Source organism: Mastigoproctus giganteus, chromosome 6, assembly GCF_048544385.1.
Source record: "Mastigoproctus giganteus isolate SK-2022 chromosome 6, ASM4854438v1, whole genome shotgun sequence".
In the NCBI taxonomy this organism is placed as follows: domain Eukaryota; kingdom Metazoa; phylum Arthropoda; class Arachnida; order Uropygi; family Thelyphonidae; genus Mastigoproctus; species Mastigoproctus giganteus.
Genome location: NC_143580.1, coordinates 63555825 through 63578055, shown reverse-complemented (window position 1 = coordinate 63578055; position 22231 = coordinate 63555825). Strand labels below are relative to the sequence as shown.

General features: G+C 38.2%; 1 protein-coding gene across 3 annotated transcripts in view; it reads right to left on the bottom strand.

The window, feature by feature from the left end:
• The window catches only part of Asap (ArfGAP domain of ASAP), a 673774-nt gene that overhangs the window by 626208 nt on the left and 25335 nt on the right, over window positions 1–22231 (bottom strand). For all 3 annotated transcript variants that reach the window (XM_090375988.1, XM_090375990.1, XM_090375989.1), the window contains exon 3: window positions 5525–5611. In XM_090375988.1, coding sequence (XP_090232114.1) covers window positions 5525–5611 — 87 coding nt within the window. The remainder of the gene's footprint in view (window positions 1–5524; window positions 5612–22231) is intronic.

The following is a 22231-nucleotide window of genomic DNA, read 5'->3' as shown; positions in this document are numbered from 1 at the left end:
GAATGATATTCCAAGGAGCAAGAGAGGATGGGAGGCTATATGCCACATTGTCTAAGGTTAAATTTAGTTCTTCTAAGAGGTGTTTTATTCTCATACCCAAAGGACAATTAGCATTAGGGCAGTTTTGGTATAACCTACTGTGCTGTGATGTGAAAAGTATGGGCCAGTTCGGGTGTTCTGGCATAGATCTAATTTTATAGGCATAACGTAGTATTAGTTGTTGTCGCCTGATTGAGAGAGGGGGTTCGTGTGCTTCAGCATATAAGCTATGTGTTGGAGACGTGCGATATGCCCCTAAAGCAACGCGTATTCCACTATGATGGATAGGGTCAAGCCAGCGAAGGGCACTAGGTCTTGCTGAACTATAGACTGGTGCTCCGTAGTCAAGTTTCGATCTTATTAATGCTCTATATAACCGTAATAAAGTAAGGCGATCAGCTCCCCAATTGGCTGCAGAGAGAACCCGGATGATATTTAGTTTTTGTTGACATGATGTTCTTAGTCTTTTGATATGCTCAACGAAAGTGAGTTTATGGTCTAAAGTGATTCCTAAGAACCGTATGCTGGGATGAACTGTTATTTGTTGGCGATTCAGTTGTAGCTCCGGATTGGGATGGAGTTTGCGTTGGCAGCAAAAATGGATGCAAAATGTTTTTTCCGGACAAAGTTGAAATCCATTAGTCTGAGCCCATGAACAGATCTTATTTATTGCCACTTGCAACTGTCTCTCAATAGTATTCATATTTTTAGCATGACACCAAATACTAAGATCGTCTACAAACAGTGCTTTATCAATAGTGTTTGGAATTTGTCCGGCAATGGTGTTTATTGCAATTATAAAAAGTGAAGCACTGAGTACAGAGCCTTGAGGAACTCCTTCTTCTTGTGAAAATACTTGGGACAGTGAGGTTTTGAATCGAACCTGGAATGTACGCTTGCATAGGAAATTCTGTATGAAAATAGGGAGGTGACCCCGAAGTCCATGGCGATGTAATTCACGGAGTATTCCATACTTCCACGTGGAATCATAGGCTTTGGTGATATCAAAGCAGACTAACACATGGTGTTCCGATCTGAGGAATGCATTCCGAATGGAATTCTCTAGTCTGACCAGTATATCTAATGTAGATCTGTTTTGTCGGACACCGTATTGTGCAGAATGTAGCAGATTGAGATTTTCAAGGTACCAGATCAGTCGGCGGTTCACCATCTTTTCGAGAATTTTGCAAATGCAACTGGTCAAGGCGATTGGTCTATAATGAGTGGGATTTGTAGGATCTTTACCTGGTTTAGGGAAGGCAAGGACCGTAGCATGATGCCATTGATTAGGGAATTTATCTTCCAGGAAGAGTCTATTGAATAGATGAAGAAGTAACTGTAATGATTCGGTACTTAGTTTCTGTATCATGGAATAGTGAATATTATCTGGTCCTACAGCACTGCGTCTAGATGTTGACAAAGCTCTATGTAATTCGTGAATGGTAAAAGGTAAGTTGTATCGTTCATCTCCTTTTGAAGAGAAGTTTAGCTTTTGTTTTTCTAAACTTGTTTTTAATCTTCTGAAGGTCGGTGTATAACTTTCTATTGCTGATGTTTTTGCAAAGGTTTCACCTAGTATATTGGCAATTCCAGCAGGATTATTTACATTCTGCCCTCTCCATTCCATGATGGGTAGAGGTATCGTTTTATATTTGCCACTCATTTTTCTGATTGCTTTCCAAATTTTATGTGTAGGCGTTGCTTGATTAATAGTCGAAGTGAAGTGGATCCAAGCAGCCTTTTTATTGCAGTGTCTAACATATCTCACTCTTGCTCTAGCACGCTTATATTGAATGAGATTGGTTGTAGTTGGACTCCTGCGAAAAGAATTCCAAGTTTTGCTTTGCTCTTTTTTAGCCACAAGGCATTCATCACTCCACCAGGTTTTTGGATGAATCGGTAATTTTGATGAGGATTTCGGTACGGTTTGTTCTGCTGCATGTTATATCGTTTTGGTGACATAGTCAACTGCTTCATCAGTTGTGGAATTTTGGATTATTTCGGGATCGAGCTTGGTTAATTTTTTATAGGACTGCCAATCTGCTTTATCAGTAAGCCAATGAGGAATTTTAGTAGGATGATGAGAGGGCTTATTAAGTAATTCAATTATTATGGGGAAATGATCGCTATGTAGCGGATCGTTGTTTATCGTCCACTTTAGAATAGGGTATAAGGTTGCTGAACAGATAGATAAGTCTATTGCAGTGTTTGTTCCTGAAGGAAGGTGAACGTATGTAGGTGAACCGTCATTTAGAAGAAGGAGGTTGTTATTGTCTAGACACTGTTCAATTAGTTTTCCTCTTTGGTCGATGCTGTTGTTAGCCCATAGAGTGTGATGACCATTTAAGTCTCCCAAAATGAGGAAAGGTGTTGGGAGTTGAGCTATAAGATCGTTGAGATCATTTTGTTGGAAGGTATAGCTTGGAGGGATGTATAAGGAGCAGATTGTCATATGGATGTCAGCAGCTACACGGACTGCTATTGCCTCAAGAGGAGAGTTCAGTGAGACCTGTTTGGTAGCAATATGTGGGTTTGTTAAAATGGCTACACCACCATGTGCAATATTCCCATTAGTTCTGTCTTTTCTAATAATGTTATAACGAGACAGTTTTGGTGTATTTTGGGGTTTTAAATAAGTTTCTTGAAGGCAGATACATATTGGTGAGTATTTACAGGAAAGATCATATAGGTCATCGATATTGGCACGGAATCCACGACAATTCCACTGTATTATTTTGTTCATTGTTTGTCTCTTATTAGACTTTCTGAGTGTTTTCGGGTTGCTAAGGCTTTCTGTTTTTCACTTTTATTTTTATCTTTTTTTGGGAAGGAAGGCCTTTCGGTGTCCATGTCTTCTTCAACAAAAATTTGAAGAACAGGGTCATCTGCTGATTTTTCTTTAGTGTCCATTTGTTGTTGGTGACTAGAAGTTAGGATATGTTTTTCATTTAGTCCTTGATCCGGAGTGTGGATGTTTTCTTGTGGTATGGTAATTGGTGTATTGACTGCTTGGGTTTGAGTTGCACTGTACGAAGATTTTACGTAATTCGAGAAAGACTCTTTTGGGGGTACTGTTAGTTCAGTTTGCATTCCGGTTGATTGGAATTTTTTGGTGGCTTGGGCATACGTAGGTCTGTTTGCATGAGTTGGTGGTGAGATGATTCTTTTTGCTTCTTGGTAAGGAACATTATGCTCAGTTTTATATTTCTGGATAAGTTTCTCACTTTTCCAGCGCTCACATATTCTAGCATAAGCGGGATGATCTTTTTTGCAATTTGGACATACTGATTGAGGAGCATTACAGTTTTCGCAATCATGTTCGATTGAACCATACTTTGCGCAAGTAGGGGTTCCCCGGCAAGCTGTTTGGGAATGTCCATACTTCTGGCATCGGAAACACCGTAGCGGGTTTGGGACATAGGGTCTGACATTACATAGCAGATATCCGGCCTTAATGGATGATGGACGATTCGGGGTATTAAAGGTCAAGATCAGGTTGCGGGTAGGGATCAGATTGCTATCTTTTCTGGTGGAGATTCTCTTGACATGAATAGCTCCTTGTTCTTTCAGTTCTTCTAGCATTTCTTCTTCAGATACATCTAGTAAGTCCCAGTCTGAGATCACTCCTTTAGAGGTGTTTAGTGATCTGTGGGGTGTTACAGTTACTGGGAGTCCTGCAAAGAAATTAGTTTTCAGAAGTCGCTCAGAATGTTTGGCATTAGATGTCTCAATGAGAATATCTCCTGATCTGAGTCTTTTTACGGATTTCGGAGATCCTGCTCTACTTTCCAATTCCTTTTGAACTTTAAATGGAGAAAGTTTGCCAACTGCATTCTCACCAGTTGAATGGATGATCAGATAGGTTGGAATTGGATAGGTCTCTGGCTCAGTTTTTTGGCGCTTTGCAGTTCCTGCTGTGGAACTGTCTTTCTTTTTTGATATCTGGGTTGCGTCTGGCAGCCCAGATAAGTCTGAGTTTGATTTACTCATGATATGCTCTTTTTGGCCCCGGGAGATCGTCTTTTTCTCCCAGGTTACCAGCCCCGCCACGTGGAGGCAAGAGCGGTGCCACCTAGTGACCCAAGCGAAGAAAAGGGTTAGTATTAACTAAAAATAAAAAGAGGGATTAAAGAAAGGTGGCTTTCCTTTCTAGGTTATAGTATTTGATTATATCTATTTAATTATAATATTCAGGAGTTATCGGACTTTCGAAACTCAAGAGAAACGTATTTACAGTTAAGCATACTAGATAATCACTCTGGAAAGGCGCTGTGGTCACTAATATCGCTTGGCACTCGGGGCCCCTGAGAAATGCTGCGAATACCGAAAACGCGAATACTGAGTTATGGCTTCCATAGTAATAAAGGGGTTCCGTTCCAAAGTATGAAATATATAAGAAAAACTAATCTAAAATTTTGTCTATGTATATTATATGTACCTTCATAATATGACTATGTACATAAACAGTACATAGTGAAATGCAAGCATATGGCATCGAAATGAAAATAAGAAACAATTTAATATTAAATGTAATATTTATTAGAAATTTCAAACAAATCTTTCAAACCAGCGCCTTTGCTAGCAAAAAAAACTTATCCTGCCAGTGCTATCACCAGTTTCGCTAAAGTGTTGATAAAGGAGTTTTGCATTTTCACGAATGATGAGTGAACTTAACGGAATTTTATTTTGAGTTCGGTCTTCTATCCACAGATTTAAAGCATTTTTCATTTTTTCTAATTTAACATCACGAGTTACAGAGTAAATTTTTGAAGTAATTAGAGCATTTTCACGGACATACGGCGGATTTTTTCCTTCCGATTTCTTAATTGATCGTACCGTTGATTCATTGATTTTATAACGTTTTGCCACTGAGGAGACACTTTCACCATTAGAAATTTTATCTAATAACTCAATTTTATTCGCTAGTCATCACCTTCTTTGATCTTTTCACATTCCCCTTGTTATTCGTAGCCATATTTTTGTACAGGTTAGAAAGAACTTGTCCACAATAAAGTCACTTTCTTCCATTACACTTGAAAAAGTCTGTTTTACACTGCAAAACGGTAGATTTATCACTTTTGGAAGCATATTAATTTATAAATTGATAAATTTGTTCAATTTATAAGCATATAAATTAAAAGCAAACGACGAAACCTTCCATGACAGACGCATAACACATACTGAACAAGGATTGGCGAGAAACATCCACGCTCGCAATTTTGTCACCCCTCTCCCCCACCCACTGAGCGCTGTTTTGAGCGGGAAAGATAATTTTAGCCACGCCCATGTTTTTTTATGATGGAAAATGTTTATGGCGCTTTAAAATTCACATTTTTTTAGGTTTCATTTTATGTTAAATCAGCGACCGCGAATACGCGAATACAGATACCGCGAATAGCGGGGGTTTACTGTATAATTTAAAAACATAATACAACTCATAGTATGAATAATGAACTCATAAGAATTAAAGCTTAATTGAACTTGCCTATATCAGGTTCTTGGTCCTTAGTTATAGCATTGGCCCCTAATCGATCTAGAGCTTTTGAGAGGTAGTCTTCATTATCTACATGAGCTAGGTGAAAAATTGGAATATATTCATTATTCACATAAACTAAATGAAAAATGTAAATTTTTTAATCATACCCTTTATCATTAAACTGAAAGGATATATGTATTTTGATAATCTAATGGCTTTTGATCAAGCATGAGGAGGAAATAAAAGCCAGTTTATTGGATGTTTTCAGATTTTATAATGATTTTACCAGGAGCTGCTTTCACAAGAACATCGTTATGAAAGTGATGATAAACCACATAATGACTACAACTGTGCAGATATTGAACCAGATTGTCAAGTTTACATATTTGTAACAATGGCAAGGAATTTCAAATTAAATTATTATTTTTTTCTATGAAAACTCCTTAGTTACATTATATTGTATATTATATAGGAGGGATATTGTATACTATATATTATATTGTATATTATTGCATTATCATTAAATAAAATAATTTTACCACAAAAAAATATTTCATTTGTTTTTATTAAAAAAACAAAACTTTTAATTTTAAAAATACATTTTTATTGGAAATATAAAAATGTTCAATTTTAACATTTTTGTTCCAATTAAGAATAAAAATAAATCTATTCATTTTCTCTATTCCCATCTCATGCAAAACAAGTATAATCCAAAATTAAACCATTTCAAAACAAATTCTATCCAAGATTTCGATTAAAAAATTTATATCCAAAATTTAAATCCCAATGATGTGGGTTACATTAAAAACTGAAATCTCAGAATTTGCATAAAAACCTACACATTTAGTACGTAACTATAAAAAAAAAAAAAAAAAAAAAAAAAAAATCATTGTATGTGTAACCTTTCAATTTTTTCTGAAAGTTGAAGTCAGATGATTTAACTTGTTTTGCATATATCCCTTTCAAATGGTCTTAGAAAGGGTGCAAATGGAACCTTCATGCATGTCACTATGAGCTACTCTGGCAGCCTGTCTGCACTGCTCTGAAAACGTCATATCTGATGGCACAATTACTCCCAGGTCCTTTTCATTCTCTACCACCCTCAGTATTCAACAGGGGTTCTGAAACAACATTTCAGGGCTGCCACGTCATTTGGATTTAAGTTACTTAAACTTATTATTTTTTTAATTTATATATTTATTTCATTATAAAACGATGTATGCTATCTTTTTAATTTTGTGGTGATTGATGTTTACTTTGTACCTCTATATAAAAATAAAATTATTATATAAATATATATATAATTTGTATTATGAATTGTAATTTTGTTTAGAGTTAAATTATTGTAATAACCAGCATCTAACATTTTTTTTTTAATATTAGACATATACAGAGAGAGAATCGGATCTAACTGGCAGAAAATTGAGTAGAGATGCCACAAAATAAAATAAATTACTTAGGGGTGCCGTTATTAAAAAAAGTCGAAAACCACTGGTGTAGTACCACACAATTGATAAGTTACTCTGGGGTTACTGCTACTCATATGCAGTACTTTACATTTGTCAATGTTAAACTTCCATCGCACACCTCTCAGCCCATCTGCTCAGCTTTTCTAGATCCTGTTGCAGATGCATATCATCATTACTGTCATTAACAACCCTACTAAACTTTGTATCACAGCAAACTTGGACATTAAGCCTGTTGTACCTTCATCAATATCACTGATAAATATAGAAAACAACAATAGTCCCAATACTGAACACTGGGGGAATCCACTAATAACATTAGTCCATGACAAGCAGTGTCCATTGATTACAACACACACACACACACTCTCTCTCTCTCTCTCTCCAGCTCAACCATCCTTTTATCCACAGCAGCACCTTTCCCTTAATGTCATACTGCTCCAATTTGTACAGCAGCCTTCTATGTGCAACAGTATCAAAAGCTTCCCTGAAATCCAAATATATGATAGCAAAATTGTTTTTTGCATCCAGTTAACCTCTGTGACCACATTGCAGTATCCCATAAAATTTGTCAGACAAGACATGCCCTTAACAAACCTATGCTGTGTCTGAACTATAGCTGCAGGCTTGTCCAGATGATCTTGCATTGCTTCTTTAGCCAATGACTCCATTACTTTTCCCAAAACAGAAGTTAAACTAACATATATGTAATTACTCATGTCACCCTTTGAATCGCCTTTGTGAATTGAGGATACATTTGCACTTCTCCAGTCTGTGGGGATGTCCCCTGAATCCAATGATGCTCTCATAATAATGGCTAAGGGTTTGCTTACTTCCTTTACTGCCTCCCTTAATATAACTGGATAGATCCTGTCTACCCAAATTTTTATTAACATGGCCCACATTTGTAAGTATAAAAAATCTATTTTGTAGAGATGGTATTCATTTGAAAAAGGTGGTGCAAGGATTTTTGCCAGTATCATTGAGGATACCCTAATAGTTCAGGGAAATTGCTAGTTAGGGGAGGAAAGGGTAATTTAGATCTGTGTTTATCTGATGATATGGGTCAAAGTAATTCTTGCACTCACCTCATGAATTCTAATTTGTTGCCACGACAGTTGATGTTGATAAGACGTTCTGAAGGTAGCAATGTTTCAAATGAGGGGAAAGATAAAGCTTGGGATACAAAACTAAATAACTTCAAGGGATGTAAACTACAGATTACTTAGTCTCAACTGTGTCTAGAGTAATGTAATGAGTGATGTCAATAAGACGACTGAATCTGAACTCCTAATTAGGTTGACTAATGCTGATCTAATAGGACTAACAGAAATGTGGTACCAGCCAGAAATTGATGACGACGAGTTTCACTATGTTATGTATAATGTATTTAGGAAAGATAGGAAGGACAGAAGAGTAATGCTTCATATCAACAGCAGCCTGAGCACAAAAAAAACGTTTGCTGAGTCTGAAGTTAATGTCTGCTAGCATAGAATCTGTGTGGTGTGGATTAACTGGAAGCAAAGGAACAATGGCAATGGGAGTAATCTACAAACCAGAAGATTGTAAAGAATATGATGAGAGTCTTTACATGCAGATGGAATGGACAAGCAAGCATGAATGTCTTATTATGGATGACTTTAATCTTCCCCTAATTGATCAGAATAAGTGGGAGGGGAAACTCACCACGGAGAAAATGTTTTTTAAATAAACTGAGTGATTATTATTTGTACCAGCATGTTAGAGAAAGAACCAGGGGTGAGAATATTTTTGACCTGATCATTACTAATGAATCAGATGACATTACAGTACTTAAAGTACAGGAACCTTAAAGTGTCAGGAAGTGATCATGCAATCATCAATTGCAAGATGAAGAAAGTTGTTGCAGTAGTTAAAGGCACAGGTTTTAACTTCAGAAAAGGAGTCTTTGACAGTTTATGGAGCTATATGGCATCTGTGGATTGCAAAGCAATGGCAAATACATTTGAATTATGGAATGCTTTTAAAGCAAAAATTACAGAAGCCATGAATGCATACATACCTTTAAGAAAATATTGCCAGAGGAGGATGTTGAAATACATGACTGTGGAGCTGGCTGGTCAAATAGAGCAGGAAAAAGACAGCATAAGACAGTTGCAAAACAATGAAAAGTACTGAAACCAACAACAGGTACAAGCTGATCTGTAATAGTACCACAAATAAGGTCAGGGAGGCCAAGGCTGCATATGAGAAAGCATTGGTTAAGAAAGAAAAAACAAGGAATTTTTGTTGTATATGAATACAACAAAGAAGAAGAAAGTTAATCAGACCGGATTCTTGTGCACTGAGTGTGACAAAATTGTAGATAACCTAACTGACGTTGTGGATGAATTAAATAGGTACTTTGCATTGGTTTTTACTGACAAAAGACCCTTCATGCTGAGAAGAGGCTTTGCAATTGAAGCTGAGCCATATGAAATTAGTAATGTTATAATTACAGATGACTGTTTATTAGAAAAACTTTCGAGCATAAAGGCAAGTAAGGCTCCTAGAGTTGATGGAATATACCCTGTAGTTTTGAGGAAGAGCACCAGGGAGTGTACTGAACCATTGAGGTTAACTTTGAGAGCATCTATGGAGTTGGGGAGATTCCTTTGGACTGGAGAAGCGCCAATGTATAGCTAATACATAAAAGTGGTTCTAAGAGTGAGGTTGGTAACTACAGACCAATTTGTCTGACTTCAGTGGTAGGAAAAATCTTAGAGGCAATGATTAAAGTGCAATCTACGGACATTTAGATAGATATGGCATTCTGAAGGACACACAACATGGTTTTGTTAAGGGAAAATCATGTTTAACTAACTTAGTACGCTATTTTGAAAGTTACTCATGAGCTGGATTTAGGAAACAATTTCAACACAGTTTTCGATTTTAGCAAAGCATTTTCACTCGTCCCTCAAGAAGTTACTGTAAAGCTTAAACAGGTTCGGATTACTGGTAAGATTTTAAGATGGGTTACTGGGTGGCTGTGGGGCAGAAGGTTATGATTAATGAATATTCTTCAGATTGGTGTAATGTCGGGAGTAGGGTCTGTCAAAAATCGGTTCTTGGACCACTTCTGTTTCTGATTTTCTATCGACATCAATAAAAGGCATGATGTCAAAATTTGCAGTTGACGTAAAGATTGGCAGAGTCGTTAATGATCAGTGCCATGCAGCGCTACTTCGGGATGACTTGAACAGACTTCAGAGATGGTCAGAGAAGTGGCAGCTATGTTTTAATGCTGCTAAATGCAAGGTCTTACACTTGGGGAATAGCAACCCACAAATAAATATACACTTGGTGAGGTTGAATTAAAAACAGTGGAGAAGGAAAGAGATCTGGGAGTTACAATAGGGAAAATATAAAGTTTCCTGAACAGTGTAAACAGGTAGCCAGGAAAGCCCATTGTGTCCTATCGATGATTTATTGAATGCTATCCTGTAGACATAGGCAGGTCATGATCCAACTGTATAAGGCAATTGTAAGATCACATTTGGAAATACTGTGTTCAAGTATGGAAACTTCATCTGAAAAAAGGCACTGAGCTTCATGAAAGGGGTCCAAAGATGTGTAAGTCGAATGGTGAGATTGGAAGGACAACCGTATGAGGAAAGACTCTGATTATGGGGGCTACAGAGCTTGGCAACTCGGCACCTCTAAGGTGACCCGATTAAGGTTTATAAGGCTCTGAGAGGGATTAATAAAATGAATGAAGGTGGAATTCTCACTGTTCTAAAGTTATGGAGAGTGCTGTAATCGCGTAGGAGAACAGATGCATCTGCACAAAGCTCTGCTTGAAGCAAACAGCAGATGACAATTGACGACGACTTTGCTTGATCTTGGATTTCTTCAACTACTACAACATGGATTTTTCAGATTTGAAGAGTACCACAGATGAAGGTAAGTAAATTAAGTCAGGTAAGAATAGTTTTTGTGATTTTTTTGATCTGTGACCCATGGAAAGCCTGGCTTTTGCAGATGACATGATTTTCCTTGTAAAATGTAACACGCGAGTGGCTGCAGTGCAAAGATCAAATACCGTCCTCTTGCAGCTGCAGGAGTGGGTACAAATACACATGCTCAAAATATCGCCTGAAAAAAACCAAACAACTACTTCTAAAAGGCGCATACAGTGTAAACAGGACACCATGGGCTTTCCTGGCTACCTGTTTACACTGTACGAAGTTTTCTGAACAGTGTAAACAGGTAGCCAGGAAAGCTCATGGTGTCCTATCGATGATTTATTGAACACTATTCTGTAGACATAGGGAGGTTGTAATTCCACTATTACCAGAGCATGTCGCACAGTAAACACACCTGCGCTACAGTTGCTGGCCAGAGCTCTCCCACTTTCATTGGAAGTAGCCAAAAGAGACATATTATAGACTTAAAAAGGGCATACGCATAGAATTATACATTCTATATGAATGTATAATTTATGACATCCCCAGAACACGGCTAACAGCATTAGCTGAAAAATATCGGTAAGCTAGTAGCTAAGGGATGCAATGTAGAATGAATGGAGAAAATAAATAAATAAATGAGAATGAAAGACAGAATGAATAGGCTGGGCATTGAGTAAAATAGGAATTATTGTAAAAGGGTATAAATGTTAATTTTGGTGAAAGGGTGAGTGGATAAGTGTTATGGTGAATGTGAATGAGTAGAAGAGCAAATTTAATTGGCTAATAACCAAACCAAAGTTAATAATAACTTTGGTTCTGGGAACGAGAGTAGCCTTTTCAGATAAAGCTTTTATGGCTCTGGAAAATAGAGAAGTTTTTTCTGTTTTATTAACTTAAATTGGCATATTAACTTATTTTCTAGAGTAGCTTTATATTCCTAGTTACAATACTTTGTTTAAATTTTAACACAGATAGAGATTTTGAAGGTTATTACTTAGTATCAGTAAGGGTATCCAATTCATGTGTTTTACAAGTTTTGTAGCTCCGGCGAATGGCAAGTTTTTTTAGCTTTATTTAGCCATTTTATTGACAAATTGTTATATTAAATTATTTTCTATAACTAGCTTATAGACCTAGTCAAGATCCTTGGTTTATTCTGAATTGAGACAGCGAGATTTTATATTTGAATCTTAGAAAGGCTTTTGATACTGTTGCACATGGAAGATGCTGCACAAATTGGAGAAGTGTGGCATAAAACTGTGCTATGGATAAAGGGATGGTTGAGAGGGAGAAGACAGAGTGGTAATCAATGGACACTGCTCATCGTGGACTAATGTTGTTAGTGGAGTTCCTCAGGATTCAGTGTTGAGTCCATTGTTGTTTTCTGTATTTATAAATGATATTGATTTTGATTTTTTTTTTTTTTTGGTAGTTATTGGCACATCAGCTTCTGTGGCCATAATGCACCTCCCAAGGTTTTTGCAGTACTTTGATACAAGCCCGAGGCGGGATTCGAACCCGGAACCTTTGGGTTGCCAGGTAGGCACTTTCCCCACCCGGCTGGCTCGGTCGGCAATGATATCGCTGATGGTATATCAAGCTTAATGTCCAAGTTTGCAGACAATACAAAGGTTAAGGACACAACTGACGCTATGCTGCTGCAACAGGATCTGGAAAGGTTGAGCAGATGGGCTGAGAGGTGGCAAATGAAGTTTAACATTGACAAATGTAAAGTACTACATATGGGAAACAGCAACCCAAGAGCAACATATCAACTCTGTGGTACTACACTGAGGTGGTAGAGAATGAATAGGACCTGGGGGTATTTGTGAAGGCAAATATGAAGTTCTCTGAGCAGTGCAGACGGGCTGTAAGAGTAGCTCATGGTGTCTTGTCAATGATATACAGGAATTTTTCTAGCAGGGATTAGGAGGTGATTATTCCCTTGTATAAGGCAATGGTCAGGCCACACCTAGAGTACTCATTTCAAGAAGGATGTAGAGCTGCTGGAACGAGTACAGAGACGGGCAACAAGATTAGTGAATGGAACAAAGGGGTACTCTTACGAAGAAAGGCTTAAGTTTTGCAAATTACAGTGTCTGGAGACTAGGCACCAACGATGTGATCTGATAGAGGTGTATAAAGCCTTGAATGGTTTGAGCATGCTCAATGCTGATGGGATTCTTCCTCTTGCTCAGAATAATCACCTGAGAGGGCATAAATTCAAATTGAGGAAAGGCAGATGTAGGATAGATGTGCGGAAATTTGCCTTTAGCCAGTGGGTAGTTGGCTTGTGGAACAGACTTCCATCCCTTGTCGTGGAAGTTGATAGCCTAAATAAATTTAAGGCTCAGCTGGACAGGTATTTCGAACGAGCGGAGGAGTGAAGTGGAAGTGGGTTTTTTTTTTTTTTTTTTGGCTGATGCTGCATAAGTTTGCTTTCTTGCATCATATGCCTCTACTAATGCTAAACACCCTTTGTGAATTGGTGATACATCTGCACACCTCCAGTCTTTCGGGAACTCCCCTGACTCCAAGAAATCTCTTATAATTATGGCTAAGGTTTTGCTTACTTCCTTTGCTGCCTCCTTTAATATAACTGGATAGATCCTGTCAAGCCCAGGTGCCTTCCTTATGTTTAACTTCAACAATTTCTCCTAGACTTTGCTCTCAGTTATCACAAAATCAATTAGCTCCCTGTTAGAATTTGATAAAGTTCTGGCACTCCCCTCACTGAATAACTCCTCTTGTGTGAATGTAGATGCAAAATAATCATTCAGTTTATGAGCTACCTGAGCATGATCATCAATAGTCAACCCATGTATGTTAAGAAGTCCAATCTTATTTATCCCTTTCCTTCAACAGTTTACATAAGTAAAGAACTCTTTGCTATTTTTCTTTGCATCCTTTGCCAAATATTTCTGATAATCTGCCTTCGCCGGCCTAACCTCCTTTGTGTCTTGATTACAGACAGATTATATCTGTCATAGGCTTCTGTGTCACCTGATATTTATCCCATACATTTTTCTTCTCTGCCACAAGCCTCATTAATTCATCTGACATCCATTTACGCCTGAACCTTGAACAATATTTCTTAGTTGGAATGAAAAGCCTAGTAGTCTCCAAAATTAAGTCCCCGAAGGCTTCCCATTTAGAATTCAATGTTGGTAACATCATCAGTTGATCCCACTGTACAGAATTTAAATACTGTCTCAGACCACCGTAGTTACCTTCACGAAAGCAAAAACCCTTCCCTTTACCTCTGATGGTAGCTATCTCTTTGAGTAAATCCCACTTCAGCACACTGTGATCACTGTCACCAAGTGGTTCCTTTATCTGCAAATTCTTAAGGCACGAATAATCACTGCTGATAATCAAATTGAGAGTATTACTTCCTTTGTATGCCTCTTAAACAAAGAGGCATACAAAGGAAGTAATACTCTGTATGCCTCTTAAACATGTTTCTATAGAAAACAGTCATCCAATAAATCCACAAAAGTGACCAACCCATAAGTTCCAGTCAATATCTGGAAAGTAAAAATTTTCCATTATAAAACATTCTGATTTTCTGGCTCACTCTATTTCTCTGCACAATTGCTCATTATATTCATCAAGTTCATTAGGCCTATATCACACACCTACTCTCACTTTTCCTTTCCCAGTGCTTATGTCACACCAAACAGACTCAACATTGTATTGTCCACTAACATCAATTGGATGCACTCCTTAGATTTTATGTGTTTCTTAACTACCAGCATAACCTCTCCTTCCTTCCTTCCTCTCCTGTCTATCTTTCCTGTACACATTGTACTCCCCAAACTCCAATTGGGCACCTAAGAGGCAGAAATTATCAAAACATTTGCTGAAATTGCACCAGACAAGCTAGTAAATCTGAATAACCATTGTTTAATAGTAGTAGTAGTAATGGCATGTGATGCAAGAAAGCAAGCGTATGAGCTTATGCAGAATCAGCTAAAAAAAAAAATTATAAAACAATCCCCTCTAAATATTTGTCCAGTTCTTCCTTAAATTTATTTAACCTATCAACTTCCACAACGACATATGGAAGTTTGTTCCAGCAATTAACCACCCTCTGGCTAAAGGCAAATTTCCGCACATCTATTCTACATCTGTCCTATCTCAATTTCAATTTATGCTCCCTTAGGGTCGTAATCTGAACAAGTGGAAGAATCCCATAAAAATTCAGCGTGCTCAACACATTCAAGGCCTTATACACCTCAATCAGACCACCTTGCAGGTGCTTAGTCTCCAGCAGCTACAATTTGCAGACTTAAGCCTCTCCTGGTAAAAGAACCCTTCATTCTCCTCTCCAATCTTGCTGCCCTTCTCTGTACATGCTCAAGCAAATCTACATCCTTCCTAAAATGAGGCCTCCAGACCTGCACGCAGTACTCAAGGCATGGCCTGCCAATTGCTTTATGCAGATGGACAATCACCTCCTTTTCCCTGCTAACAAAATTCCTGTATATCATTGATAACACCCCATGACCTGCCCTGGCAGCCTGTCTGCATTGCTCAGAAAACTTCGTATCTGACTACACAATTACTCCCAGGTCTTTTTCATTTTCCACCTCCTTAAGTGTAGTTCCATAAAGTTGGTACATTTCTCTGGGGTTACTTCTACCCACATGCAGTACTTTGCATTTTTCAACAATGGAGAAAAGGACACTTCTCAGCCCATCTGCCCAAAATTTCTAGATCCTGTTGCAGTAAAACACTGCCATTACTATCATTAACAACCCTGACAACCTTTGTATCATCTGCAAACTTCGACAATAAGCCTGATATACCTTCATCAATATCATTGATAAATATACAAACCAACAGCGGACCCAACACCAAACCCTGTGGGACTCCACTAATAACATTAGTCCATGAAGAGCAGCACCCATTGATTACCACCATCTGTCTTCTCACACTCAACCATCCTTTTATCCATTGTAGCAACTTACCCTTAATACCATTCTGCTCCAATTTATACAGTAGTCTTCCATGCGCAACAGTGTCAAAAGATTTCCTGAAATCCAAGTATATGATATCAAAATTATTTTTTGCATCCAGTTCCTTTGTAACCACATCATAATAACCAATTAAATTTGTCACACAAGACTTTCCCTTAACAAACCCATGCTGTGTCTGAATTATTGCTGCAGTCTTGTCTAGATGATCCTGCAATGCATCTTTAACCAGTGACTCCATTATTTTACCCGGAATAGAAGTTAAACTAACTGGTCTGTAATTACTCGTGTCACCCTTCGATCCCCCTTTGTGAATCGGGGACACATTTGCACATCTCCAGTCCATGGCGACCTCCACTGAGTCCAAGGATGCACTCATAATTATGGCTAAGGGTTTGTTTACTTCCTTCGCCACCTCCTTTAATATAACTGGATAGATCCCAATCCACCCCAGGTGCCTTTCTTATGTTTAACTTCAACAATTTCTCCTCCACTTTATCAGTTATTACGAAATCATTAAGCACCCTGTTACAATTTGATAACCTTGTGGCATTTTCGAACTTTAATAACTCCTCATGTGTGAATGTAGATGCAAAATACTCATTCAATTTGTTTGTTATTTGGGCAGGATCATCAACAGTCAAACCATCGATATCAAATGGACCAATCAGATTCATCCGCTTCCTTCTGGAGTTTATATAAGTAAAGAAATCCTTGCTGTTTTTCTTAGCATCCTTTGCCAAAGATTTCTTGTAATCTGCCGACGCCTGCCTAACCTCCTTTGTGACTTGATTACAGACTAACTTATACATATCATAGGCTTCTGTGTTGCCTGATAATTTATATGCATCCCATGCATTTTTCTTCTCTGCCATGAGTCTCATTAGTTCATTTGACAACCATTTAGGTCTAAACCTTGAACAATATTTCTTAATAGGTATGGAATGCTTAGCTTGCACTATTAATTTCTTGAATGCTTCCCACTTACAATTTGCTGATGGTAACATCATCAGTTGGTGCCACTGTACAGAATTTAAAAACTGTCTGAGACCACTATAGTCACCTTTATGGAAGCAAAAACCCCTTTACCCCTGATGGTAATTATATCTTTAGGTAAATCCCACATTAGTGGGATTTACTTAAAGATATAATTACCAGATCACTGCCACCTAATGGTTCCTTTATCTGCAAATTCTTAATACAAGAATGATCACTGGTGATAACCAGATGAAGAGTATTACCCTTTCTGGTTGCCTCTCGAACATGCTGCTGCAGAAAACAATCATCCAATAAATCCCCAAAAGTCTTACTAGTGTGCGAGTGACCAACCTATAAGTTCCAGTCTATATCTGGGAAGTTAAAATCCCCTATTATACGACATTCCAATTTACTAGCCCACTATTTCTTTGTACAATTGTTCATTGTACTCATTCGAGTCATTAGGCCTATAACACTCTCCTACTCTTATTTTTGCTTTTGCAATGCTTATGTCACACCAAACTGACTCAACAGTGCACTGTTCATATATATCAACTGGATACACTTCTTTTGATTTTATGTTTTTCTTAATTAACAGCATAACACCTCCTCCCTTCCTATCCTGTCTATCCTTTCTGTACACATTGTACAGAAAGGACAGACAGGATAGGAAGCATTCCTTATATCTGTGTGACACCACATCTCTGCTATCCCAACAATATCCGCCTTTGATGTCTTGACCAACACTTCAAATTCATCAAATTTATTTACTATACTTCTAGCATTGGTATACATGCAAGTGTACATGTACCTATTCTTATTATTAGTTACCCTAACACATCCCATAGAAGGTATATTCCCTAAGACTTGAAAAACAGCAGTGCTCAGGTTGATTCTTAAGAACCCTTAAAGACAACCTACAGAACGAAAATCTTACAGGCCAATATCTCTCCTCCCTGTAATGGGGAAATATATATATGAAAGGCTAATTTATAACAGGATATCTAATTACTATAGTATAACAGGCAACCATTCAGATAATCAGTATGGATTTAAGCAGGGTAACTTTACAGAGGATACCATGCACTCCCTAATTACAATAGTACAAAATACAGTGGAAAAATACATGCTGGCCATTTCATTGATTTAGCTGGGGCATTTGACTCACTCTAATGGCATAGTGTCCTTAGGAGAATCCACCTTACAAATGTCCCACAAAACCTCTATCAGGTAATTAAGAACTACCTCACAGACAGAAGTGTCTCAGTTTGCACAAGGTTCCAGGAATTGACATGTCTTGTGACAAAAGGATGCCTGCAGGGTTCAATCCTGGGCTTGTTCTTCTGGACAATTGTCTTGGATGAATTTCTGACCTGGGATCTTTGGCCCGGTGGACACACTACCCTTTACGGAAAATTTGATTCTCCTTGTAAAAGGAAATACAAGAGTGGTTGTAGAGCAAAAATCAAATGCCACTCAAAATTGACTACAGGAGTGGGCACAAATGCATATGCTCAGGATATCACCTGAAAAACTATATCCATACTTCTAACAGGAAATCTAAGGCAACCCCCTCAAATTAAAATTAATGGAAAAACTGTAAAAATGGTATCAGGACTAAAATACCTCGGGGTTGTTTTTGACTCAAAAATTTACTTTTTATTCCCATCTGGCACACTTGGGACAAGAAAGAAAGCAAAATATACGAAGATAGGAGAAAAGAAAGTGAGAAACTATGTAGGCATGATTGCCAGGATTAGCTGGGCTAACTGGGAGCTCAAAAGAAGGACCCTGGCAATCATATACCAAGCAGTGTTCTTGCTATTGTTATTATTGTTATTATTTGGTTTTTAGGAGCATTAGCAACTAAGGCCATATTGCTCTGGGGTTATGCGGTGGTCATTCCCTGACCTTTCCACATACTCCGTATTTGGTGGTCATGGGCTCGAATCTCGGTCTAATCAAGAAGCTTGTGCTACGCACTGCTGCTCCTGCCAACCTGGTTACGGAGACACCCAGTGTTCTTGCCTGTAATCACCTATGGAGCTGGTGTGTGGTTTACCCACACAGCCATAGTCAGAAACAGGAACAAATTAGAAACAATACAAAGAACAATACTTCTCCTGGAGAAGGTCTCTGAGGTTGGGTAAATTCATATCTTGACGATAAATAAGCTCATACACCAACCATTAATTGAAATACCTCTTTGCTGTGACTAGAATTTACAAATTAAAATAACATATTTACAATAAAATTTAATGTATAAAATATAATAAAATAAAATAAAACTGCTATGATACACTATACATGGCCAATCTGGCCATGGAAGAGTTAGAAAGTAGAGTTTTTGATGAGTTCCAGTTTCCCACGAAGAAATGGAAGAGGTACGTTGACAATACTTTCACCGTGGTCCAAAAGGGGAGAGAGGAGGATGCACTTCATTGGCTTAATAGCTTCTCCCAATTTATACAGTTTACTTCAGAGGTGGAGACAGGTGGCACCCTTACATTTTTGGATGTATTGATCTCTAGGATAGGCCCTAGGCTAAAAATTTCAGTTTTTAAAAACCTATGTGTAGAGATCAATACACCCACTACAGTTCAGCACAAGCTGGACAACATAAGAATAGTGTGGTAAAAGCTCTAGTAGATAGAGCAGTGTCACACTGTACTACTCCTGAGGATAAAGAATGTGAAATCAAACGGGTCACAGCAGACCTTAGAAAATGCGGATACCCCCAGAGGATCGTGGACAGATACAGCAAAGGAATAGTGTCCAACCATAGGGAACCATTTATTCCTGTGGCTACCACATACATTCCTTACTATGCAGGCCTTACTGAACGGTTAACTAGGATTTTACAGGGTTTCAAAACGCGCTGTGTGCAGTTTCAAAGGCGGAGGTTGTGTCCCGGGTAAAAGATCCAATCGCGAAGGACCTTGGTAGTGGAGTTGTTTACTAGATAAAATGCCCGGATTGTGGAGAATGTTATGTGGGAGAAACAAAACGGCAGTTAATGGATCGTCTGGGGGAGTATTTAAATGCTATAAAAACCGCTGATTATAATGTCAGCTGTGGCCGAGCATTATTGGGAGGGGCAGCATCAAATCTCCCCAGAGGATGCGGTTATTGTAGATCGAGCGCATGGATTCTGGGACCATAAATGGCTCGAGAGCCTGCGAATCTGTTCATCCGACAACAATACCATGAATAGGGAGAGGGGTATGCATTTGCATCACCTATTTGAAACTATTGTCCTAAGTACGGACGAACGGTTTTGCTTTTCGCGTTCCCGAGCTATTTCCACCTCCAGTTCTGACCATGCGCCGATGGAACCACGGGGAGAAATACTGTGAACCTGTTATACATAAGGAAGTGTTGCCAGAAGATTCATTACTGTTGAGGAAGGAAGCTGATGCTTCCAAAAGCTACAGGTTTTATCGCTTTTAATCCAATTTATTTTAGGTAATTTTATTATAATGATTTTATTACAGTTTTAATTCTTATATAGTGTATCATAGCAGTTTTATTTTATTTTATTATATTTTATACATTAAATTTTATTGTAAATATGTTATTTTAATTTGTAAATTCTAGTCACAGTAAAGAGTTATTTCAATTAATGGTTGGTGTATGAGCTTATTTATCATCAAGACAACAATACTTCTCACTATAACCAGGGCATGCTACTCTGTGAGCACTGCAGGTGTTGGCTAGCACTCTCCCATTGTACTTGGATATTGCCAAAAGAGGCTTATATTGTAGACTCAGGTAGGGCATACCCACAGAATTTCTGGGGATAGCCCTAGACACAGCAAATAATATCACGGCTGAGAGGAAAAAAGTTGCCACAAAACTCCACGAGTTACGGCAAATCTATTGGGGGCAGGAAACCAGAGGTGCTATCAGAAAAAGGTTTCTGCCACAGGTGGCAATGGTCAGCCCAAAGTCACCAAAGTGGATTGCCCCAGGACTTTATACAACATATATCCTGACAGGCCACGGCTCCCTAAAGGCAAAACTTACTTCCTTAGGACTGACTGATGACCCATACTGTACCAGTGAGGACTGAGCACACGTTCTATATGAATGTAATATAGATATACTAAGAACATAGCTAATAGCAGAAATTGGCCCTCTTTCAAGGGGACAAGAACATCAATTCATTATGGAAGAAAATACGTACAAAGTCCTCCCAAACTTCGCTCAAAAAGTATTTGAAATCAGACAAAATATACGAAGACAAACTCTACAGCCAAGCAACAATCGACAGCAAAAGTGCCCATGTCGTCCACCATGCTCAGATGATGACATTTTAATCTATCAGGGTAGCTGTACCTAGCACACTGAACAGATATCTGGATTCGACAGTCACCAGATTGATGACCGGGCCTTTCCTTTCCCCAGGTCACCCTGCCTTGGTGAGGGGGGGGTCTGTGGATGACCACACCAATTAAATAACATTAAAAAGGAAAGGGAGATATATAGGCAGCCAGGGGTGCACCTCAGCTGAAAAACAATAGTAATTAGGTCTTAGGTAGCTGGGAGTACAATGCAGAAAGAAAGAATAGGATGAATGAAATTATTGAATGAGAGCAGAAAAATTGTATGAATGAGCTGGGTGCTGCGTGGATGTGATAGGGTGTATAGTAATTGTGATAAAAGAGAATGGATGTAAGTTATGGTAAATGAGAGTGACCCAGTATGAAAGCAAAAGAGAGTGAGTGAGCGAAGGAATGAATGAATGCAATTGGGTGAATGAAAACATTGTTATTATACATTATTTTAGTATATACATACTAACCGCAACCAAACTCAGCTACTAACACACCCACTGCATACCTCCCTGGCATGTAAGGCATGCAGCTGGGACTGTACCGCAACTCAAAATTAATAGTAAGTTAGGAGGATTTAGGGTGCAGTGCAGAGAGAAAGGAATTGAATAAGTGAAATGAATGCCTAAATGAATGAGTGGAAATATGGGTGAAAGTGTAAAAGAACATATCCTACGTTGATAGTAAGATTTATATGTCAAATCTTTAACTAATTATTAATCTTAATCCATTTTATGCATATTATTACATTAAGTTACACTACATGGCATTGCATCCCCCACCCCCACTCCCAGTGTGTAAAAAAAGATGGATGCATGAAAAAAAAATCATATAAATTTAAAAAATTTCACACAAAATATAAGAAAAAGTCAAAATTAGAATGAAAGAAGAGTGAATAAGTGCTATGAGTGCAATAAATTGCATGTCTCTCCTACCCACCCGGATAGACATATGGACCATTACGACCCCATGCCCATCCTAAAAGACACCATGCCATGGCTACTTAGCTGGCGTGGTGTGGGATGCTAACACT